Source organism: Camelus bactrianus, chromosome 10 (assembly GCF_048773025.1).
Source record: "Camelus bactrianus isolate YW-2024 breed Bactrian camel chromosome 10, ASM4877302v1, whole genome shotgun sequence".
In the NCBI taxonomy this organism is placed as follows: domain Eukaryota; kingdom Metazoa; phylum Chordata; class Mammalia; order Artiodactyla; family Camelidae; genus Camelus; species Camelus bactrianus.
Genome location: NC_133548.1, coordinates 17,442,687 through 17,462,971, shown reverse-complemented (window position 1 = coordinate 17,462,971; position 20,285 = coordinate 17,442,687). Strand labels below are relative to the sequence as shown.

General features: G+C 38.5%; 1 protein-coding gene across 5 annotated transcripts in view; it reads left to right on the top strand.

Moving 5' to 3' along the window:
* The window catches only part of TTC17 (tetratricopeptide repeat domain 17), a 102,187-nt gene that overhangs the window by 54,074 nt on the left and 27,828 nt on the right, over positions 1-20,285 (top strand). For all 5 annotated transcript variants that reach the window (XM_010964656.3, XM_045523971.2, XM_045523972.2 and 2 more), the window contains exons 17-18: positions 10,128-10,298; positions 19,924-20,183. In XM_010964656.3, the coding sequence (XP_010962958.2) occupies positions 10,128-10,298; positions 19,924-20,183 (431 nt within the window). The remainder of the gene's footprint in view (positions 1-10,127; positions 10,299-19,923; positions 20,184-20,285) is intronic.

Here is a 20,285-nt window from a genome sequence, read left to right as displayed (position 1 = left end):
TTCTTGAAGTCAGCTAGGCGCTTGTCACTCACTTACGGAATACTTTTGTTCATTACCCTAAAAATAAGAAGTTGCAAATTTATAATCTCTCTGAGTTACAGAGCTTAACGCATTAGGTGTGCGAATGCTCTTTGCCAGTGTTAGGGTTACTATCTTGAGTCTCAAAAGGAAGTCAGCTATATTTTTGAGGAAGTAAATTAAGTTTAGATCATGGTTCTGCTTCCTTTCTGCTGTGTGTGTGATGTGGGGACATCCACTGGAAGGCGTCATTAATCATATTTTGTGATCACTTATCTACAGATAGGGTTGGAAAGTTATATTAAGACATCTTTGTGTGTGGGTTCCATTCTGCATCAGAAGCTTACTGTGATTCCTACACTCACATCACTAAGGACACCGTGATTGTACACACCAGTAAGAAAATATGAAGGATGAGCAAGATGAGGTCTGTTTTATTTAGTCCTCACTAATGATTGAACAGGATATTTTTAATATGGTTTGTCGCTGCAGTTGTACATGTCTTCTGATAGGAACTGAAGGGGTCTAACTTCTAGTTATAAATACTTTATAGTAAGTTAGGCAAGTTCATTGGATGCTGTCTTTTTTTTTCTTTTTTTTTTTTTTTTTTTTACTTCCTCAGTTCCATTTATTGTTGTAGATGTTTTTGGAGATATTTCAGTTTGTGATGCTAACTGATGCTTTGCTCTCTCATAGCAAGCATTTGCATAATTCTTCCTCATTCAAAAAGATTATTCTAATTGGCAGAACTTTCCCTCCTCCCCTCCCTCCATCTCTCTGTCTCTGTCTCTCTCTCTCTCTCTTACACACACACACACACACACACACACACACACGATCTGTGCTGCATTGGTAGAGTGGGCTTTTTTTCTTTAAAGTGACTTGTGCCTCAGAAAATTCATTATGTGCACTGTGAACCAGCTGGTTGAAATGAATTCCCAGTTTTTGTAATTTTTGTTTAATACAGTGAGCACCAAATATTTAAACCCCTTTACAAATTTAATCACTGAATGTTTTTTTTTCCTCAGTGATGGAAATACAGCAGTCTGATAATCACTAGAAAAGAGCATTGGTGAGATTTAAAACACATATGACTGAGGATACCTGGCATATGTATGTGTGTCTGTGTGTATGTGGTTTGGGGTTTTCTCTCCCTTTTTCATTCAATGTTAGTTATTACTAGTAGTAGAATTTATTTTATTCTTAACTACTGTGCTCATTGACCAAGAAAATCTCAAGCATCTGTTACTTTTTCTTAACCACCAAAATTTACTTAGTTGTGATCTCGAAAATGCAGGAGAAATTTAAATCAAATTTCATTACTGTTGAGCACAGCTTTGGATTTCTCTTGTCTTCTCATTTAGTTGCTTTTTATAACAACAGATCTAAATTTTCCATTCAGAATTTGCCACACTCAAAGCAGTTTAAACCACTTTAGCTGCTGTCAGGCATTAGTTAATAACCCAGTCAGATCACAGACATCCAAAGTGATGATTATTAGAAGAACAAGCATACCAAATTTCAGGAGAAGGTCAGTAGCAGCTGAGGGTACCTGGTGTTGATCAAGTCTTGATTCCTGGTGTACCTGTAATAATATAGCTGATTTCCCTCCGTGATGTGAGCGATAGCTAGAGGAAAACCTACCCTGAACAAAACAACTAAACAGTTCATCACCTCTCTCCCTGTACACTGCCTAAAAACCATAAGTGTTAAAAATTGGGAGAGAGCAAGGCCCTGGAAACCACGTTATCATGTGCAGAGTGGCCACTGAAGTGAGTGCCTCCAGGTGACTTTCATTTGGTGACATAAAGCAAAAGGAAATAGTATGATACTATCATTTATTTTTCTGTGCTTTTCACTTGATTTAATGCACTGGCCATATGTACTTTGATGATGTAGGTATGCTCAAGTCAAAATTCCCAAACTCCTGAAGTGGGTCTGCAGTCAGGCAAGTAGAGGATTTACTGAAATCTGCAGGGTCTTGCGCAAAATGTTCAGTGCTTCTGAAGGCTATTTTTTTCTTTTAACCTTAGTTTAAGTATCATACTTACTACCCGCACCAGTGTAAAGAGCAAGTCCTGACACTCTTTCCTCATATCTAAGTCCTATGAGGTATTACTGGATGCAGCTCGTTATCATGGAATAACTAAGATCTTGTGTTCCCATCTAGAGATATTGTCCTTACAGTTCACTCAATCTGAGGAGTAAAAATGACCAAGTAGCCTTTGGCATTTCATTAGCCTCGGCCTTGCATTATCTCTTTGCTCTAGAAAAAGGGCAGGCCTGATGGCAACAGGCTTCTCATGGCAGGCCCCTTCCCAGTGGTGCATGTCTCTGTGCCTTCATCTGTAGTTTGAGGAAGAGCACCAGAGTTAAGGTCTATTGATTTTCCTACTTGATTTCTTTCCTTGATGTCAGCAGGTGACTAATCACTTGAAGCTGGAGAAAGGAGAGGTAAATGTAAACCGCAAAGCTTGTGAATAGCTAGGAAATCTAAGCGCTCCCGGCGCCCCTGTCCACCCCGACCTTCAGTTTGTAGGCATCTTCTAGATATCAAGAACTGAATGAAGCCAACTCACCGCAAACACTGTGTGACTGACTCAAATAAATATGCTTAATTTAAGCTCACTGACTACATAAGGGCTTTAATATCATTCTGTCTTTTGCCAAGTCAGTGGAAATTGTACCTGACATGACATGATGATGCCATTGTGGGTAACCTATTTTCTTTACCACATACACCCTGCTTTCCTAGTTCCCTGTGTTTGCTTAATGTTGTTTTCAGCAGCTCTTCCCTATAACTCCTTCCTGCCCTCCCCCTGCACAAAAATTCTAATATTGCCCATCCTTCAAGGCCCACTTCTGCCCACCGGGTCCCTTAATTACAAGTAATGTATAACCAGTCATTCTACCTGCGCCTCTCCTTCAACTCCTGTGACTTACCATTAGAGTTACTTGTGCACAAGACACAACTCTCCTACAAGACTTCTCTCGCTCATCGAAGCAGGGACCAGTCCTTTCTTCATCTTCACACCCTGGCCCACCATGCATTCCACATCCTTCTCACCATGTTTAGCCCAGAGAATGTACTCAGATAGCAAGTTAGCTGATCGTATTTCAACTCTGAACTACTGAGACTACCTAGTAATAAAGGGTAGGTAACTTGTAACCACACACCGTTTACCCAGAATGCTTTATACCAAGCCCCACTCAACGTACATATAGAGAGATCTTCTTTTACTATCTGAAGCTCCCACACCATAGCAGGGAGAGGAGAAAAGGAATTATAGTGTCTCACTTGTCCACTAGAAGATGACACATCTTAATAGCCTGTATTCTCCTACCTCCTGTCTGCACTGTTTTTAATGAAAGTTGCAAACAAATGTCCTTATTGACCCTCATTGAAAAAGTAACATTTATGGGTAAATCAGTAAGTGTGAGAAAAATCTATTGGATTTGTTTCCCCAGCATTCTCGCTTGAAACAAATTTCCCTAGGCCGAAGACAGAGGTTCAAATTTAATGATGATGATGATGATGATGATGATGATGATGATGATGATGATGATGATAATAGCAGGAGTTGTGGCAATTAATTTTCCTTCTTTTTCAGTGTAGTTATCTTTTCTAGTAAACTTCCAGTGAATGTTTAAATTCCCTTGTTTGGAGATCGAACCTGATCTTTCACATTTCTAGACAAAGTCATAGCTGTGGAGAGCTTGGATTCCATCACTGGAGTCATTTCTTCCACAGCCTGCATGTCCTGGTGTCTGTGTCTCAGCTGGTGCTGTCTTTGCTCCCTGTGCTTTAAGGGAGCACACTTAAAGGGAAGGCCACGTGGCAAGACAGGGGGGCCAGTTTACACCCAGTTCTTTTTCTCCCTTAAAAGGAGACAGGGAGTACAGGTCTGTAGAAACCAGTGCATCTTTGAATTCTTAGGCAATCCAGATTCCCCTACCATGTGTGAACAGTGTTCCCCAGGATAGAATTTGACTCTAGAATATGTAGTAATTGGTAATCAATCTCTGTCTCTCTCTCACTAGTTTTTGAGGTCACACACTTTTTCTTAGTTTTTCTTTTTTAAACTCACTTCTGACTCATTCACTTACCATGACGGAATGCCTATGTAATTCTGAGGTTGCTGATTTCAGGTCTTTAATATGGTCTGTTTTCGAATTGGAGTTGTACTTTTAAGATCAGTTATTATGTAAGCATTACTTTAAAACTTCCTGCAGAGAATTTCATTCAGCAGTAATTGCTGAGTGAGAACAAGTCTAAGGAGCATTACTTCTGTTGAAATCACTACTCTTGTCTTTCCAAGTGGAGGACACAGCCCAGGACAGAGGAGGTGAGGCAGCTTCACTTGTCTCAGGTGCGGCCGTCAGCAACCTAGGTTTCACCCAAATGCAAGGAGTTTGGTATGCTTACATTCACAGTGGTTTCAGCAGTGGCGTTTCCTGAGACTTCTCTTACCATAGGACAGTAGCTTATCCCTCCATCTCAGATAAGGAACCTAGACACGGAGAAGTGAATTAATTGATTTGCCCAAGTTAATATGGTAAGGCTGCAGCTAAAGCAGGATGTGAATCCATACTGTGGAGTGGTCCTCTTGGAACAAGATCTGCAAGACTTTGTCAACAACCTCTGGAGGTGGAAATCTTAAAGGACTCTGTTCCCAGTAAGGTTTCTTACTTCTTCAAGTATACCTTTTACTCTGTGTGGTACCAAGCCCCACATGCCACCCACAGTTAAAGTTTCCTGGTACTATTTTAAAGTGATTTTGCATAGTAATGGTGAGCAACTGAAAGATACACTTTTTTCACTTCACAATTTATTTTACTACCTTTTCTAAAACACATATTATCTTACTAGAAAAATGAATATGAAATTTTGAGGTAGCTAAAACTACAGTAAAATAAAACATTCACAATGTGTTTCTAAGTTACCTGATTACCAAAAAAAAAAAAAAAGAGTAATTTGAGTGCAATTGAGGAAAAGGTAAGGACAAAGACAGATACTCTAAAAAGTCACTCATATCTGTTAAGAGGACAGTGTTGGTTTTCCATCCAGGTACCTTTTATTTAATTGAATGCTTCCTATAAGGTAACTTTTCTCATAGGCAGAGGAAAGCAAACTTTAGAGTATATAATCCTATTAGTGCAACCTGCCCGCCTACCTTGCCCAAGCACAGAACAGGGATGGTAGGAATATTTTTAGAATATTCCACTGTTCACAAAGACCGTTTTTCTGACATATGTTACTTTGCCTTCAGCAACATAAAATTTAAATTTGAATTTTCATTCCCATTACAAATCAGTTTAATTATTATTTGTGTCTTAGAAATTTATTATATAGTCAGAAACATAGGAATATTACACATATTTGTTGGGTAGGGGGAAGTATGTTAGAGGGAGAAAGATTTGCAGAAAGGCTGGAGCCAAAGTAGCAACCTAACAGGAGTTGTTGAGCAGCAAAGAGGCGAGTGTTGATTAACTTAACATAGACTGTAGTCCATTTTCAGATTGTAAGGCAAGGAATCCATGCTATCTAGTAAAAAATGTCCTTTACAAGACACAGAGCAGACTGTGAGGCTAATCTCTAAATCTACTAAATACTTTAGGATTTCGTTATGCTGAGCAGTTTAATATGAATTAATTGCTGCTTTCTTCTGAATGACTGGTGGAAATGAACTCAGTACTGCTTCCAGCATCTCCCCGCTCCACACACACATACATACAGGTGCACACACCAGAGTTGAAATTGAGCAAATATTTTGATGACTGCTGAGAGCCAGTTGCTCATACTAAAGATTCTGAGTTGGCTATAGCCAGCAGGCCTTGTTAAAAGAGATTACTTGGGATAACTTATTCCTTTGCAACTTTTCAGGGAGATAACAATAATAATAGTTTACCGTGTGCTGGGCAGTGGTCCAGCTCTTTACATTTAATCTCAGCAGTGAAGTGGATACTACTATTAAACAACCTGCAGTTGAGGAAACTGATACACAAAGAAGTTAAAAATTACTTGCCCTGCTACACAGCTAGAAAGTAGTAGAAACAGGATTTGAATTTACTTAATCTGGCTCCAGTCCATGCTCTTACCCGCTATGTCAAGTGCTAGAAGAACTACACGAGTCTGTCAGTAGTTTTACTTGGCTAGCTCTAGTTACTTGGCTCTTACAAAGTTCTGATGTGTCTCGGTTTTGTGGCATTTCTTTATTATAACTAACCCTCAAGGATCCTGAGGAACCCTAAAGGATTCCTAACCCAACCAGGAATTTCTTACCAGCTTATGAGGTTCAGAAGGAAAGAATTCCTATTAACAAATAAATGGATATCCAACTCTAGTTAGAAAATCCATATTCTTCTAGGACCTTTGTAAACAGAATTAACATGAGAAGCTAGGAGATTTCCTTAACCTTAGTCATGATAGTGGTTCCTAAGAACTTAGTTTACTCTGAAAATCTGTTTAGCCACAGGATAAATTGTGCCTTTATCCCTTCGGAGACTTATAGTTTGGCAAGGTATATTAAATATTTAGTTGTTTTCCAGAATACCCTTGTAGGGTAGGTTTATATTAATGACCCAATCTATACAGGCATACTCAAGTCACTGAAAAGGATGTTGAAATGTCTTAAGATCTCATAGCAACTCCAGAATCAAAAATACCCTCTTTGGAGTTTCATGCTTAGTTGGTATTACCTTGTACTCTCCTCCTTCTAAGAAAAACCAGACTGCCAGCATTTGAATTAAATGCTAAATGTTTTGCAAGCAAGTATAGAGCATTAAGCAGAGAAAAGTTGTTTCCATTTTCACATAGGACCTTGTTATCTAAAGCATTTCATTTGAATCATGTAGTTCCAAAAAAAAAAAAAAACCCTTTCAAGGTTAGTCTAAGCCCTAGAATCTCCTCATTTTTGCATCAGCAAAAGATAATAGTCATATTCCTGGAAGATGACTGTTACTTTCCATTTTTCCTTCTCCAACATTTTCTTATGTTTCTTTAATGAGAATATCATTTCTGCCTTTGCTGGGAAGACAAGCAATATTTTTCCACATAATCAGCTTTTTTTGTTTTCCCTTTGAGCTGGAGTAGACCTATACTATAGATCAAAGAATAGAACCTTTTGTTTTTTTCTGAAATTCTTTAGTTCTCCCTCAGATAACTGGAAAGAGTGATTTAAAAATTAGGCAATATGGTGGGGAGAAAGAAGGTATAGCTCAAGTGGCAGAGCGTATGCTTAGCATGCACAAGGTCCTGGGTTCAAACCTAGTACCTCCTCTAAAAATAGATGAATAAATAAACCTGATTACTTCCCCTCCCTCACCAAAAAATTAGGCAATATGACTTTCTATTGTTAGCCTAGATAATTATGTAAATCTCACCAGAGTGCTAATAATATACTAGACTGTTTTTAACTGTCAGCCTAAGAAAATTAATAGTAACAGTTCTAATGTTAAAGCAGTGTAGTTTTTACCTGATCATTTTATTTTATTTTTTATTTTTTACTTGATCATTTTGATTCTGCCTACTTTCAAGAAATACCCTAACATAAACTTCTTATTCTTCTTTTAATTGCCCCAGTTTCCTGAGTTGGAGGGCAAGACATTCTTAGAACACACAGGCTTGCTTCAAGAGGGTGTCTGGGTTTGAGGTCATACAGGAGGACTAATTTTAGCTTCAGGATCCTTTGCACGTGGTATCTTATAAATTACCTGTAAAGCATTTTTAAATATTACAGACATTTTAAAAGATGAAACCAGTTAAATTTTTACAATGGGAAGAGGGTGGGATAGATGCAAAGGTTGGAGGAACAAGTCAACTGTAGAAAACACAGCGAGAATCTTCCTGGTTCCAGTGTTAAAGGTTTGTCCTTTTGCTTTAGTCAACCTGTGTCAAGGGGAAAAATGCTTTCGAGGCAAAGTCACCAAAGCTAAAGGCAATGAATATTCGTTAGGAGTAACATATGTTTTCAGATTATCAGTATCATTGTCATGTTTCCTCTCTGCTTTTAATTGTCGTACTTGTTTATATCCCAATTAAGATAGTAAATTTTAGTCAGTTGGATGTAAAGAGTGGGTTGTTGTCATTTCTGTTTTATTTTAATGCTTTTATGCCCCGTACTTACCTGCACGTACTAGATGGTGAAGACTGAAGTGGAGGAAAATCAGTGACTTCTTTCCTCTCAGGAGAATCTGGAGAAAGAGACTACTGTTGCTCATGGCTTCTTTCCTGTTAGCCTCCAGGGCCCCACACCTTCTGTCTCTATCAAATCATACTTCTCATTGCCTCCCAGACACAAATAAGAGTCCTGGTCCCGTTGCTTTGCTCAACACACTATTCCTCCCTGCCTAAAATGCCACCTTCTCTACTCTTTCTGCTAAAGAGGTCCCCTGTTGACTAGGGGAAAGCCAAGAAGCATTGTAGTAAAATGGAACTGATCCATATCCCCAGTCTACCACTTACTTACTGTTTGACCTTAGGCAAGTTATTTAATTTCACTGAGACTCAGTTTCCTTATCTATAAAATTAATAATATTTCACAGGGTGTTTTTGAGGGGTAAGTGAAAGAAAAACTACAGAAGTACTCAAGAAATATTGGTTCCCTTCCTTGTAGTCCCTCCTTTTTAAGTTCTCTGTTTTCAAGTCCTATGTATTCTTCACAATTCAGATTCTACCTACTCAAAGCTTATTCTCTGAAGCACTTATTTGGCGCAGTAGGCTACCTCATTATCATTTGTTGTCGTGTATTTACTGTCTCCCCAAGTTGCTTGTAAGTTTCTTGAGCGCTAAAGCTCTCTTGAAACAGAACCTTCAGTTTCTGACGTAGCCTTGTGGAAAACGGTAGCCTCAGATGTGTGATAGTGCAGAACTGGAAGATGGGAAGTGACTCCCTAAGCATAGTCTCCTTTCTCTAAACTGGTAAGTTGGGAAAGGTTTTGAGTCCATTACGTTTTCTTGGCACAATAAGAGAATTGGCCTGATAAGTGCTTTCCTAAATTATGGAATCTGAAAGGGAGTCATCAGATCCAGAAAGAGACTTTTTGTGCTTCCATTGCTGCAAAGATAGCTTGATTGGGTACATATGTCTCTTTGAGACAACATTTTCTTAAGGAGAAAAAAAAAAACTTTTACAGCATGTTTGAGTGTTGTGATAAAGGAGAAAAGTTACCTACATACTCTCACCCAAAGAATTGTCCTATAATAGGAATGTAGGCTTCCACAAACCATGCATCTTCAGCAGCAGTGCGCGTGGAACAGAAGAGAGGAAGAGGAAACCTGTTCAGCTAGCCAGATCCCTGCCACAGCAGATACAACAGCCTAGTAACACATTCCCCTGCCCGGAGAGTGACCATCAGGTGGGGCTGGATAGTGGCTCTTTATCCCTATTAACATGCAGTCCCTAGTCAGGTCAAAGCTCCTTGACTCCTGGGCAGAACTGGAGTAAGAGGTCATGCTTACTATACACACATACCAGAAATTATCAGAGTGCTATGTTTACATTCAAGATTTGACATTTTATACTTAGTTAAATCTTTATTACATGATCAGAATTTGTTTTCCAAAAGAAAAACAGGTACTTTTGTGATCTGACAGTCTTAAATGTGGATTCTCTGCCACCACCAAATCCCCCTCTAAGTCCTTGGTTTTTAATTTATAATCCTTTACCTTTTGGTATATCTTTCATTTTAAGCTATGATGCAAGAATGGTATGTTTCTCTGCTATAATTCATCTATCTACAGACTTACTCAGGTACTAATCTGTCATTTCTCACCTTCTAAAGGCGAATAGGAGGAAAACGACTTATTTATGATTTTTTTACTTGCAGAGAAGTGTTTCACGATCATTTATTATGAAGAGAATGAGATCTCCCTGCAAATACTTGGTTCTTAAAATAGCCTAGCAGGTGAAACTGGAACTTCAGTGCAAAGTCTTAAATCACAGTAGTGATCTAGCTTTGGGCACTCCAGCTCACTGATTTTTGTATGTTCTGCTGGAGAAAAACAGACACAGTCACCTTTTGGCCCTTGATACTTGGGGACCTTGAGCTATGGGATAACACGGGAGAGATGTTTCTAATGTGCTCTGTCTATGTCTCTTGTCATTGAGGTAATTGTCATGAGAAAACCCTGGACAACAGCCATGACAAACAGAAATATTTTGTCAACTCACAGCCCCTGGATGCTGCTGAAGAAGAGCCCTCTGGGACAGGAACAGAGGAGGACCCTGTGCTCTCTGTTGAGAATTCAGGGAGGGACTCAGATGTCCTTAGACTTGAAAGTAAGTTGATTTGACCTGAGCTGTGCTTCTGGGGTAAAATCAACTCTTAAGCTTTGAGCTTAGGCTTGTCTCTGCTCTTAAGTGTTTGTCTCCTTCTAACAGTCACTTATTTTATTGTAGAACCATGATGATGATCCTCAGATTGTGAGTCAGACGACGAGCTATAACATGAAAGTGCTCTCCGCACTTCTTTCTTTTTTCTCCAGCTCAGCATCTTCTTTTGCTAGAACAAATTTGATTCACGTACCAGTCTGTCTCCTGAATGTCATTATTAAGTCATTGGGGGAAAAAAGCAAGTTGTATTTACACTAACCCAATAAAATTTAAAGATTTGGAATAATAGGCATACCTACCAGGCTCTTTCCTAAAATTCCATTTATGGCTACATTTTGAACTATGCTATGCTGAACAGTTACGATTATCAGTTTGTAATTGCCACAATGAATGCCTTCTCTTTAGGACTCATCCTACTTCACTGCCTTTGGAACTGTGTACAGCTCGCTCTTGAAACTTTCTTCTTCTCCTCTTGGCTTCTGTGACATCACTTGCTCTTGGTTCTCTTCCTGTCCTCAGTGAATTTCATTCACTTATTCCTTACTTTGCCCCTTATTGTTTTTTACCCAGGATCTTAACCTCAGTCTTTTTTTTCTTATTCCTCCATGTGTTATCTCTTGGTGTTTCTTATACTTTGGTGTATACCAATGACTCTAAATCTGTATTTTCAGCAAGACATTCTCTGTGACTCCAGATCTTATTTCTAATTGTTTAGTGTCTCTTTATCTGGATGTGCCACAGGCACTTCAAATTTAACATATCCAAAATTGAACTTGTCCTCACTTTGCCCTATTTCCAGAACTGCTTCTAATTCCTATATTCCTGCTCCCTATTAACAGCAAAACTCTGCCAGTCGTCACTATATTCAGTCATTCCTAAGGCCTGTTAAATCTGTCATCTCTTCCTCTGTTCCCTCTGACACTGCCTAAATTCAGACTTTCTTTATTTCTTCCTGGGCTGTTGCAGTAGCGTCATGATCGCTTTCCTGTATCTAGTCCTTTACTTCAGTCTGTGTATGGAGGGAGGGTGGTGGAAGGAGGTGTGTGTGTGTAGGAGAGAGAGAAAGATAATGCATATAAATTAGTGTACAATTTAAAAAGCAGAAGCAACCCCTGTTACCAGTTTCTTGTGTGTCCAAAGAGTTGATTCTAAAATCAGATCTGATCTGGTAAGTTGCCTATAGGTTTAAAATTTTCAGTAGCTCCCTGTTACCTATAGAAGAGTCCAAATGTCTTAATGTAGGATGTGAGGAGGTTTGGCTTCTGATTCTGTCTCTGACTGTACCATCTGCTAGTCTCTACACAGCAGGATGTACAAACCTTTCACTATTTCCCTCACGTGCCATGCTGCTCTGAGCCTGCATGTCTTTACCCAGGCTGGAGATGGCCCCTGCGTACTCTTCACTTTATCAGACAACTCCTGTGCATCTCCAAGATCCAGCTCAAATGTCATCTCCTCGTTCACAAAGGTCTCCAAGTGTTTAGTTGCTCCATTTGCTGTCTTGTTCCTACTTTTTGTCAAGGCACATTTTATACAGTATGAATTCCTTGTGTGTCTTACATCATATCAGACTGTGAATTTCTTATATATTGTGTTCCATATAAAACTTTCTATTCCTGTGTACAGTAAATATTTATTAAATAATGAAATGCCCTCCTGTTAAGATTGGATTAACATATTTAACAGTTACAAAATCTTGTGTTTCCTTCTAAGTATTATTGTATCTAAAAAACAAGATCTGAAAGAAGCAAGCTAGAATCAAAGGGGAAGTTGTGACCTTTACCTTTGCAAGTTTAGAAAATTAGTTTCATAGTTCTAGCAGAAATCAATGGGCTTTAAGGAAATTAATTTCCCATTTATCAACTCAAAAGAGATTGATTTTTCATATAGATGGTCAGTTGTTCATTCATAATGGAGTTACTCCTCTGTGGTGCCTGGCAGCTTCTTGTCGCTTTCTGGCGTCAGGTACCCACACAACCAAATGGACATCATGAGGTTGTTTCATGAACTTAGAATCAACACATGAAACTGACTAATGTTAAGGGGTATTTTTTTTTTCAGTTTATAAAAACTGTCCCTATTCTAACACAACTACTTAATGCCCAAAATTTAACAACTAGTAGGTGATGGAGCCAGGCCATGATAACAATCTCTCTGACTCAATATCTCAGAATACTCATGACTACCCAATTAAAGTCTTTTCCTGGGACAATTCATAATAAAACCCAACCAAAATCTTATTCTTTATCTCTTCACTTTCTGAATACATCATTGCTTGAGACAGATTATTACCTAGTATTTAAATTAAATTTCTTCAGTTCCCTGTTTCCCATGTAGTTACATTCCATCTCCATACTGGGATACAGTACCATTGCCCTGGCTGGGAGTAGGTGTTTGTCGGATCCCTTCAGCATCATGCAGACTCCCTTAGGGTGGATTCCTTTTCACGTTGCTAATTTAATTATAGTGTGATGGTGGCTCTTACTAGTTTTACTCTCAGGCACTAACTTTTCTTTACCATATGTCTATGTTCTGGGAGTACCATCTTCTTTCCTCTAGACACTGACAGCAAGACCACAGGGACTACAGTCGTGATATAGGTTAGCATGTTTATACCAGCAGGCTTCCTGTAGTGTGGTTATGAGTCAGAAAAACTCTTATATTCTAACAAAAATAGTACGTTATAATAAAAGTCAAGTATAGACATTAAAGAATTTTTGAAAACTATTTTTGAAGGAAAATTTAAAGAAAGTTATATCCTCTTTAGTAATCATAAACTGTTATGATAATCACTGCCTTTTGTGGTGCTTTATAGTTTACAAGGTGCTATGAATTACGTATTAACCTTGTGAAATAGATTTTATTATTAAGCCTATCTTATAGATGAGAAAATTGAGAAGTTAGGTCCCTTGCCTAACACCTGCAGTAGGTGGTATATAACTAAAACTCATCCCCAGGTCTTCTGATTTCGTACGTTGTCATTTGCCTGTGGTTCTCAGAAATAGGGGCTTGATAGATTAAAACTTTATTTTTTAATTGGTAAGGTCGTTTTTAAAGAAAACTAGCATCTGCTATTACTATTATTTTATAAAACAACATTTTAATGCCAAAAAAGTACAAAGGCAATCTTAGAGTAAAGGTCTATCTTTCTCAAAAATGGACAGTTGGCATCTTTACCAACAGTACCAACAAATGTGTATCTGGACCTAAGTGTGTGTGTGTGTGTGTGTGTGTATTATAACTTTAGATACGTGGCCTTTTTTTGTTTCTCATTTTGGCGAGGATTGGTGGAAATCGCGTCACTGATTAACATTTCAAAAACCACTACTTTAATACTTCATCATCTAGTCCAGAATTCCTCCCTGAGAAAATTTAGCTGTTGAAGAAAGAGCATCGGTTTTGTAGTCAGAGATATTGTTGTCATGTCCTGGCTCCACCATCTACTTGTTAAGTTTTGGGCAAATTACTTAATCTTGTTGAGCCTTCCTTACCTCATTAATTTAAATTTTTTTTTAAAAAACGACATAAAAATCCTCAGCGTGTTCTTGAGTATTTAAATGCAATAACTTAGGGAAACATGTATTTTAGTGCCTGATACACAAATGGAGTTCAGTAAATGTTCACTTATACAAACACAAGCTTGACTCTACCGTTGCGAGACTGAGAGGATGCTGGTGAGCCAAAGTCCCCACAAGTGCATCCATACAGTATCTGCTCAGTAAATGTCAGTGAAGGGGGCCCTGACGTATTTGCACAAGAGTTATTACAGGAACAATTCCCTATTTACTTTGTATGTTATCTTCTTGGAATTCTTTGTTTTCTCTTCCTATCCTGACCCGGCTAGAAGAAGGAAGAGCACCATTGGTGCAAGTGAAAACTCAAAACTCAATGATTGTTGTTTTCTTCTCAGAAGTGAATCATTTCTGTACCCACCTTAGTCTGAGTGATTTAATCTAAGCCTTTTTTGCTTTCTGATTACTGCCTTGAAATTTTTTGCCATTGTTTATGCATTAAAAAGCTTAAGTCCAAAGCTTTATATTCTGACTTCAAAAAAGATACCACTGCCTTCTTTTAAATTGAAGCATAGTTGCTGTAGAGTATGTTACAAGTATACAGTATAGTGGTTCACAATTTTTAAAAATTATACTCCATTTATAATTATTGTAAAATATTGGCTATATTCCCCGTGTTGTACAATATATTCTTGGAGCTCATTTTATACATATTATTTTGTACCTCTTAATCCCCTTCCTTGTCTTGCCCCTGCCCCCTTCCCTTTCCCCACTGGTAACCACTGTTTTGTTCTTACATCTGTGAGTCTGATTCTTTTTTGTTATATTTACTAGTTTGTTGTATTTTTTAGATTCCACACGAGTGATACCATACAGTGTCTTTTTCTGAGTTATTTCATTTAACGTAATGCCCTCCAAGTCCATCCATGTTGCTGCAAAGAAGACACTAGAACTCAAGACAGAATTGCCCAAGGTCCTATGGTGGTGGGGTCCTAATTTGCAACCAAATTAATTTAATTCCATTGTATACTATTTTTTGATACAAAGAGACATATTCTTAAAGGTAGAATGTGCCTTCTTGCCTTCAGAAACCACAGTCTAATAGTAAAACCTGTTGATATTAATCATATAAGAATTTCTGGAGGAGAGTACAGACTTTGAAGAAAGGACTTTGTCTTGCTGCTCATCTCTTTGAATGTGTGACCTTTACCTCTTTGTTGTCGATCTATTTAGTTTTCAATGTAGCATTTATCTTTCCAGCCTCTGCTCCCTAAAACTCTTTTTGAAACCTCTCCTCCAAGATTATTAATATTGCATCTTATCAAACGCAGTCATCTTCTTTTAATCACCTTTTAATGTTCCTCTCCCCCTCAGTCGTGTTCCCAACATTGTCTGGCTTCTGCTTCTGCTCCAAGCTTGAGTAGCCCAGGCTCTCCCTGGGTAGCCCATTCCATTTTCTGACCATTCATAAGTCTTCCCTAATACTGAGTTAAAATATGACTTCTCATTCCTAGTCCCACCCTCTGAGGCTAACAAAGTCTTGTCTCTCATTAATGTCACATTTTCTTAGAGATTTGAAGATGATTATTGTTTCTGCCTAGCCACCCCTCCATGCTTTTGCTTCCTTTAGTGAAATGTCCTCATTTCCTTCAATAACTCCTATTAACTCTAGCCCCTTCACCATCCTTGAAGTATTACAAAAATCTTTCTAGCAAAATATTACTCAAGTCTTGATTTGTGTGTGTGTGTGTGTTTGTGTGTGCATGCGCAGTTTATCAGCTACTCTTCCTGCTATGGAATCACCCTTAATTTCTTCAGCCTTTCTTCACTTAACATGGTTTTGAGTACTTTGACCAAGTCCTTTTCTATGAACATGCTTCACTTTGAAAATCTCTTAAACTGAGGTCTCCAGACCTACCCATGAATTTCCAGGTGCGCCTGGGACATTGCAAGGTTATAGTGGACTTTCTTTCCTTCCTTTTTTCCTTTCTTTTCTCTCTCTCTCTCTCTTTTTTTTTTTCTTTTTGTCTTTTTGTATCAGAACTGCATACGCTTCTCTCCACCTCTCAGCACTTCTTGTCCCTGCGATTCTTGCCAGATTACCTCCCAGGGCTCAGACTCCACTGTGAATTTCCCAGTACCCTGAGATAGGATTCATCAGAGTGACAAAATATTAACTCATATAAGTCTCTTCACAATATTTATCCTTCTTTGTCCAGTGTGAAAATGGTATATGTTGAAAAAGATAAATTAAGATATGGGTCTCAGTCTGTGTTTCCAGTATATCATACCATCTGCCCCACAAGCAGCAAGCCTAAAATTTACCTTTTCTTTTTTCTGCTTCAAGTATAATTTAAAACCTTCTGAGATCCCTCCATAGTCCAGACCTCTCTTCAAACCTGAATTCTGTATTTTCAGCTTCTTATTGGACAGCATCTGAAGATACATTCCTCCGTCCATTCTAGCCTAGACCATAAGCTTGTTACAAGTTGTTATACTCTGAGCCCTCAGCATATTATAAGCACATAACAAGCGTTTAATGAATAAGCATCTGAAATCCCAACACTTTACCCTATTGTCCTCTCCTAATTCCATCGTCTTCGTAAATAGCATTATCGTTTCATATTCACAGATTCTAAAATTTCACATAGTGGAAAGCTCACTATTTCACATCAGGCTTTAAAATCTTGAAATCATCTTTGGATTTATTCTATTTGCCATTATATCCATTTAGTTACCAAATGCTATTAATTTTTCTTCATTGAAATTTCCTTATATACCTCTTTTCCCTCCCTTTTTAAAATTCCCCTTTCCTGCTAATCTGTCAGCTTCTCTTTATATAATTCTGATAGAGATTTTTGAAATACCTTTCTAATTAGTCTCTTTGTCCTCTGTCTTCCTTGTTTCCTGCATGCCCCCACCCCCAGTACACCAACTGATTTACTGTTCTACCCTTTATAAATGTTACGACTCTCATCTTGTTACTCTTTTGCTTAACTAGAGGCTTCCTTTATAGTGAATCTTCCTCTTGACTTTCTCAGAGATTCTCAGTGTCACCCACCTTCCCTCAGTATCTTATTTGCTGATACCCTCTGTATACAGTCTTTGTTCTAATTAATTTGAAATTAGTAGTGCCTTCACATATCCCATCTTTATGCTGTATCTGTGTGCATGTAGACGGGTATCTACATGCCTGCTTTTTTAGTCCCGTCATTCTGGGGGTTCCCTCCCTGGACCTCTAGTCTGTCTAAATCCTGCCTCAGGTAGTCTCCCTTCCTGTAAGAAGCATTTTGTGACTATATTCAATTATGTTTTTCCTTTAGGGAAAAAAAATTTAATGTAACTGTTCTCTCGTTGTTTAATGTATGTAGTTTTGTGTCTCCAACTTAGTTATCTTTAATTCCTCTGGAATTGCCACCTATATAGCATGTAGTGCAGAGCAGTCTCTAAATAAATAAAGATTGGTTTATTTTTCCTAACTCATAGCACATTTATGATTTCCCCATTCCTCACCTTTTTTTAGTGGTGTTCTTTGGGAATTAATATCACCCCAACCCCAGCAGCCTTTGAAGAGGCTGAATGGCTGCCAGCAGCAGAAGCCTGCAGCAAGTTCCATAAGTCTATCTTGATGGACTACTGATTTCCATCAATGAAAAACTCTTTCTCTAAGAACTTTTTAATAATGATATATATTACCATATGGTAAGGGCACAGGGCAGTATTAACCTTTGGGACCTGAGCTTGCAGAACTCTTTGCAACTAAACGACATGAATGCTTTCTAGATAGTAGTAGTTACTGAATGGAAATAAGGCTTCCATACACAGCATCCATATGCAGCTCTAATTGCACACTGGGGAATTAGTTATCTGCAGCTCACCTTTGACCAAAAGCCACTTTCCTTTAAGCCCATGTTCTTGGCTATGGCCAAATCTATCAACAAAAAACTTTCCTGTCTTAGGACCAAGTACAAGGAATCCCATGGTAGCCATGGGAGAAGGAAGGAGAGGAAGCTAAAATAACAGGAGTACTACTTAGAGACGACTCTGTTGCTACAAGTCAGATGCCAGGCAATCCTAATTAAGTTGCTTTTTGAGATCTCTAAAGCAGTTCTTTCAGCTGCTTTCCTGGATCAGCTACTGAGAAGTCTGTAAGTCACATGGTGTGCCGGGCACTGTGCTGCAGACATGGTGCCTGCCTTTCTGCTGCTTACCTTTCAGCTGGGTTGTCAATACTTGAACACATGACACTTTTTAGATCTTAAAAAGTTTTGAATTGCCAGCAGGACAAGGCAAAGGCAGGAACAGCAGATCCTTAAGGACTTCGCAAAGCAAATTATTCCTGAGTTCCCATTAATTGATGCTACAACTATTTGTGCCTGCTGTGTGCCAGGTGCAATGTTGGACATTTGGAATACAGTAGCAAACAAGATAGAAACTGAAAATTAGAACTCTTTGTCAACCCTACATTTATAATACTGGTCACATAATTTTGGCAAGTAACCAACCATTTTTAATCTACATATCCTAAGGAAAAAGACTTTGTCAGATCCCTATTTGACTTTATGCTTGTTTCAGAACATGAATGATAATAATAAATAATAGAAACCAGTAGATGGGTTCAGAAAACCTAAAAGAAACTTACTCAAAAGGACAGCAGTACATTTTGTAGTCACTTGTTAACAAGCAGAAGAGCCCTATAGCTTTTTCAAGAAAGAATGACAGATTTCTAGTGGTACTCCCAGCCTGGCAACAGACCTTCCCACTTTCTGTAATAGAAAGTGGGATGAGAAATAGAGATGCCACCAGAGAGCTAAGGGTGACACTGCAGACCTTCTGTGAGTGGGGCTCAAAGCTTTAAGTTGTTTTTAGCCATGGCAATCAGCCATATTTCTTACCCCAAACCTTCTCAGGAACTAAAACTGCATTTCTGAGATGGGTTACTCACTATGGCTATCGGCCTGGTGATATGGATACGAGATTCCTGACCTTGGGCTCATTCATGCCATGTTCTAAATCACTGAACAAGCTAGAACAACCAATTTAAGATTATTGGGATAACTGGGATAATATGGGCTGGCATTTTGTGAACAATCAACCCCAAGCTCTGAGGTTGTCCAGTGCGTATTACAAAAGGAGGCATTCCATTTTGTTAGCTGTTTTTGTACATTGTATACTTCCAAAAAGGACTGGAGATCACTTTCATGGAACACATCTTATAAGATTCAACCATTAATTCAAAATAGCAAAAGTTAAATAGCAAAGAATTCTTTTTAAAAAAGGAAAGCATTCTCTTAAGAAACTCAGACTAATTTTGTCCTCAGCTTTTTAGTTAAGCACATAGGGGAATTTGTGGGACTGTGTAACCTTCAGTGTATAATAATGGAAACATACTGACTTCTCAGGAGAGAGAATTTTTACTAGGCCATTGCGCTGAAAAACATCCCGGGAGCCTTCACATAAGAAACATGAGCAACATAATAAGTATCCTGATTACCATTTTAGGAAAAAATTACACTAGTATATTGCTAGTTCTTATATCAGCCATTAGTGAAAATGGGGGCCTTCATGTGGAGTTAGGATAATTTTCCATTAAACAAATCATTGTTCAGTTAAGGCAGTTAGACTGTGTGGTCTGAACATCAGCTATGACGTTTCATATACTATTTGAATAGAGCTTGAAGAATCCTATAAATAAATAAATATCATAATAAACTTCATCTTTGCCATCTATATCCTATATCTAGAGTGAGTTGGTCTTTTTTTCCAAAAAATACACGTACGAAATAGCCACCGTCATGCTCACTAGTGATATAATCTATGACTACCTGCCATCTAGCTGCTGTCATTGTTCTCAGCCAGGGTTTTTACAAAAGGTTGATGGCAAAGATGACATTTTATTACGAATTTTGAAGATGCTAAATGGCATTTTTATGAAGGTGGGCTACAGAAGTGCCTCTAAGCAGAGCCAAAACTTTTCTCAGAAAGCAAAGTTGGAGTCACTTAAGTACTTCAGTGAGTTCTGTGTAATTTTTAATGACATGCTGGTGCTTGAATCTCAGGTACAGTGGTTGAGGAAAGCAACGGTTCTGATGAGATGGAGAACTCAGATGAAACAAAAATGTCAGAAGAGATACTGGCTTTGGTGGATGAATTTCAACAGGCATGGCCTCTGGAAGGCTTTGGGGGGGCACTCGAGATGAAAGGACGGCGTCTGGACTTGCAGGGGATACGAGTACTGAAGAAAGGCCCCCAGGATGGAGTGGCCAAAAGCTCCTGCTATGGAGACTGCAGAAGCGAAGATGATGAAGCAACAGAATGGGTAAGAGTTTACCAACTCAGTCTTACCAAATTGTAGCCCAAGTCTTTGTGGGGGTACCTCAGGTTTGCAGAGTGTAATGTTTCTGTTGGGTATGTGGCAATA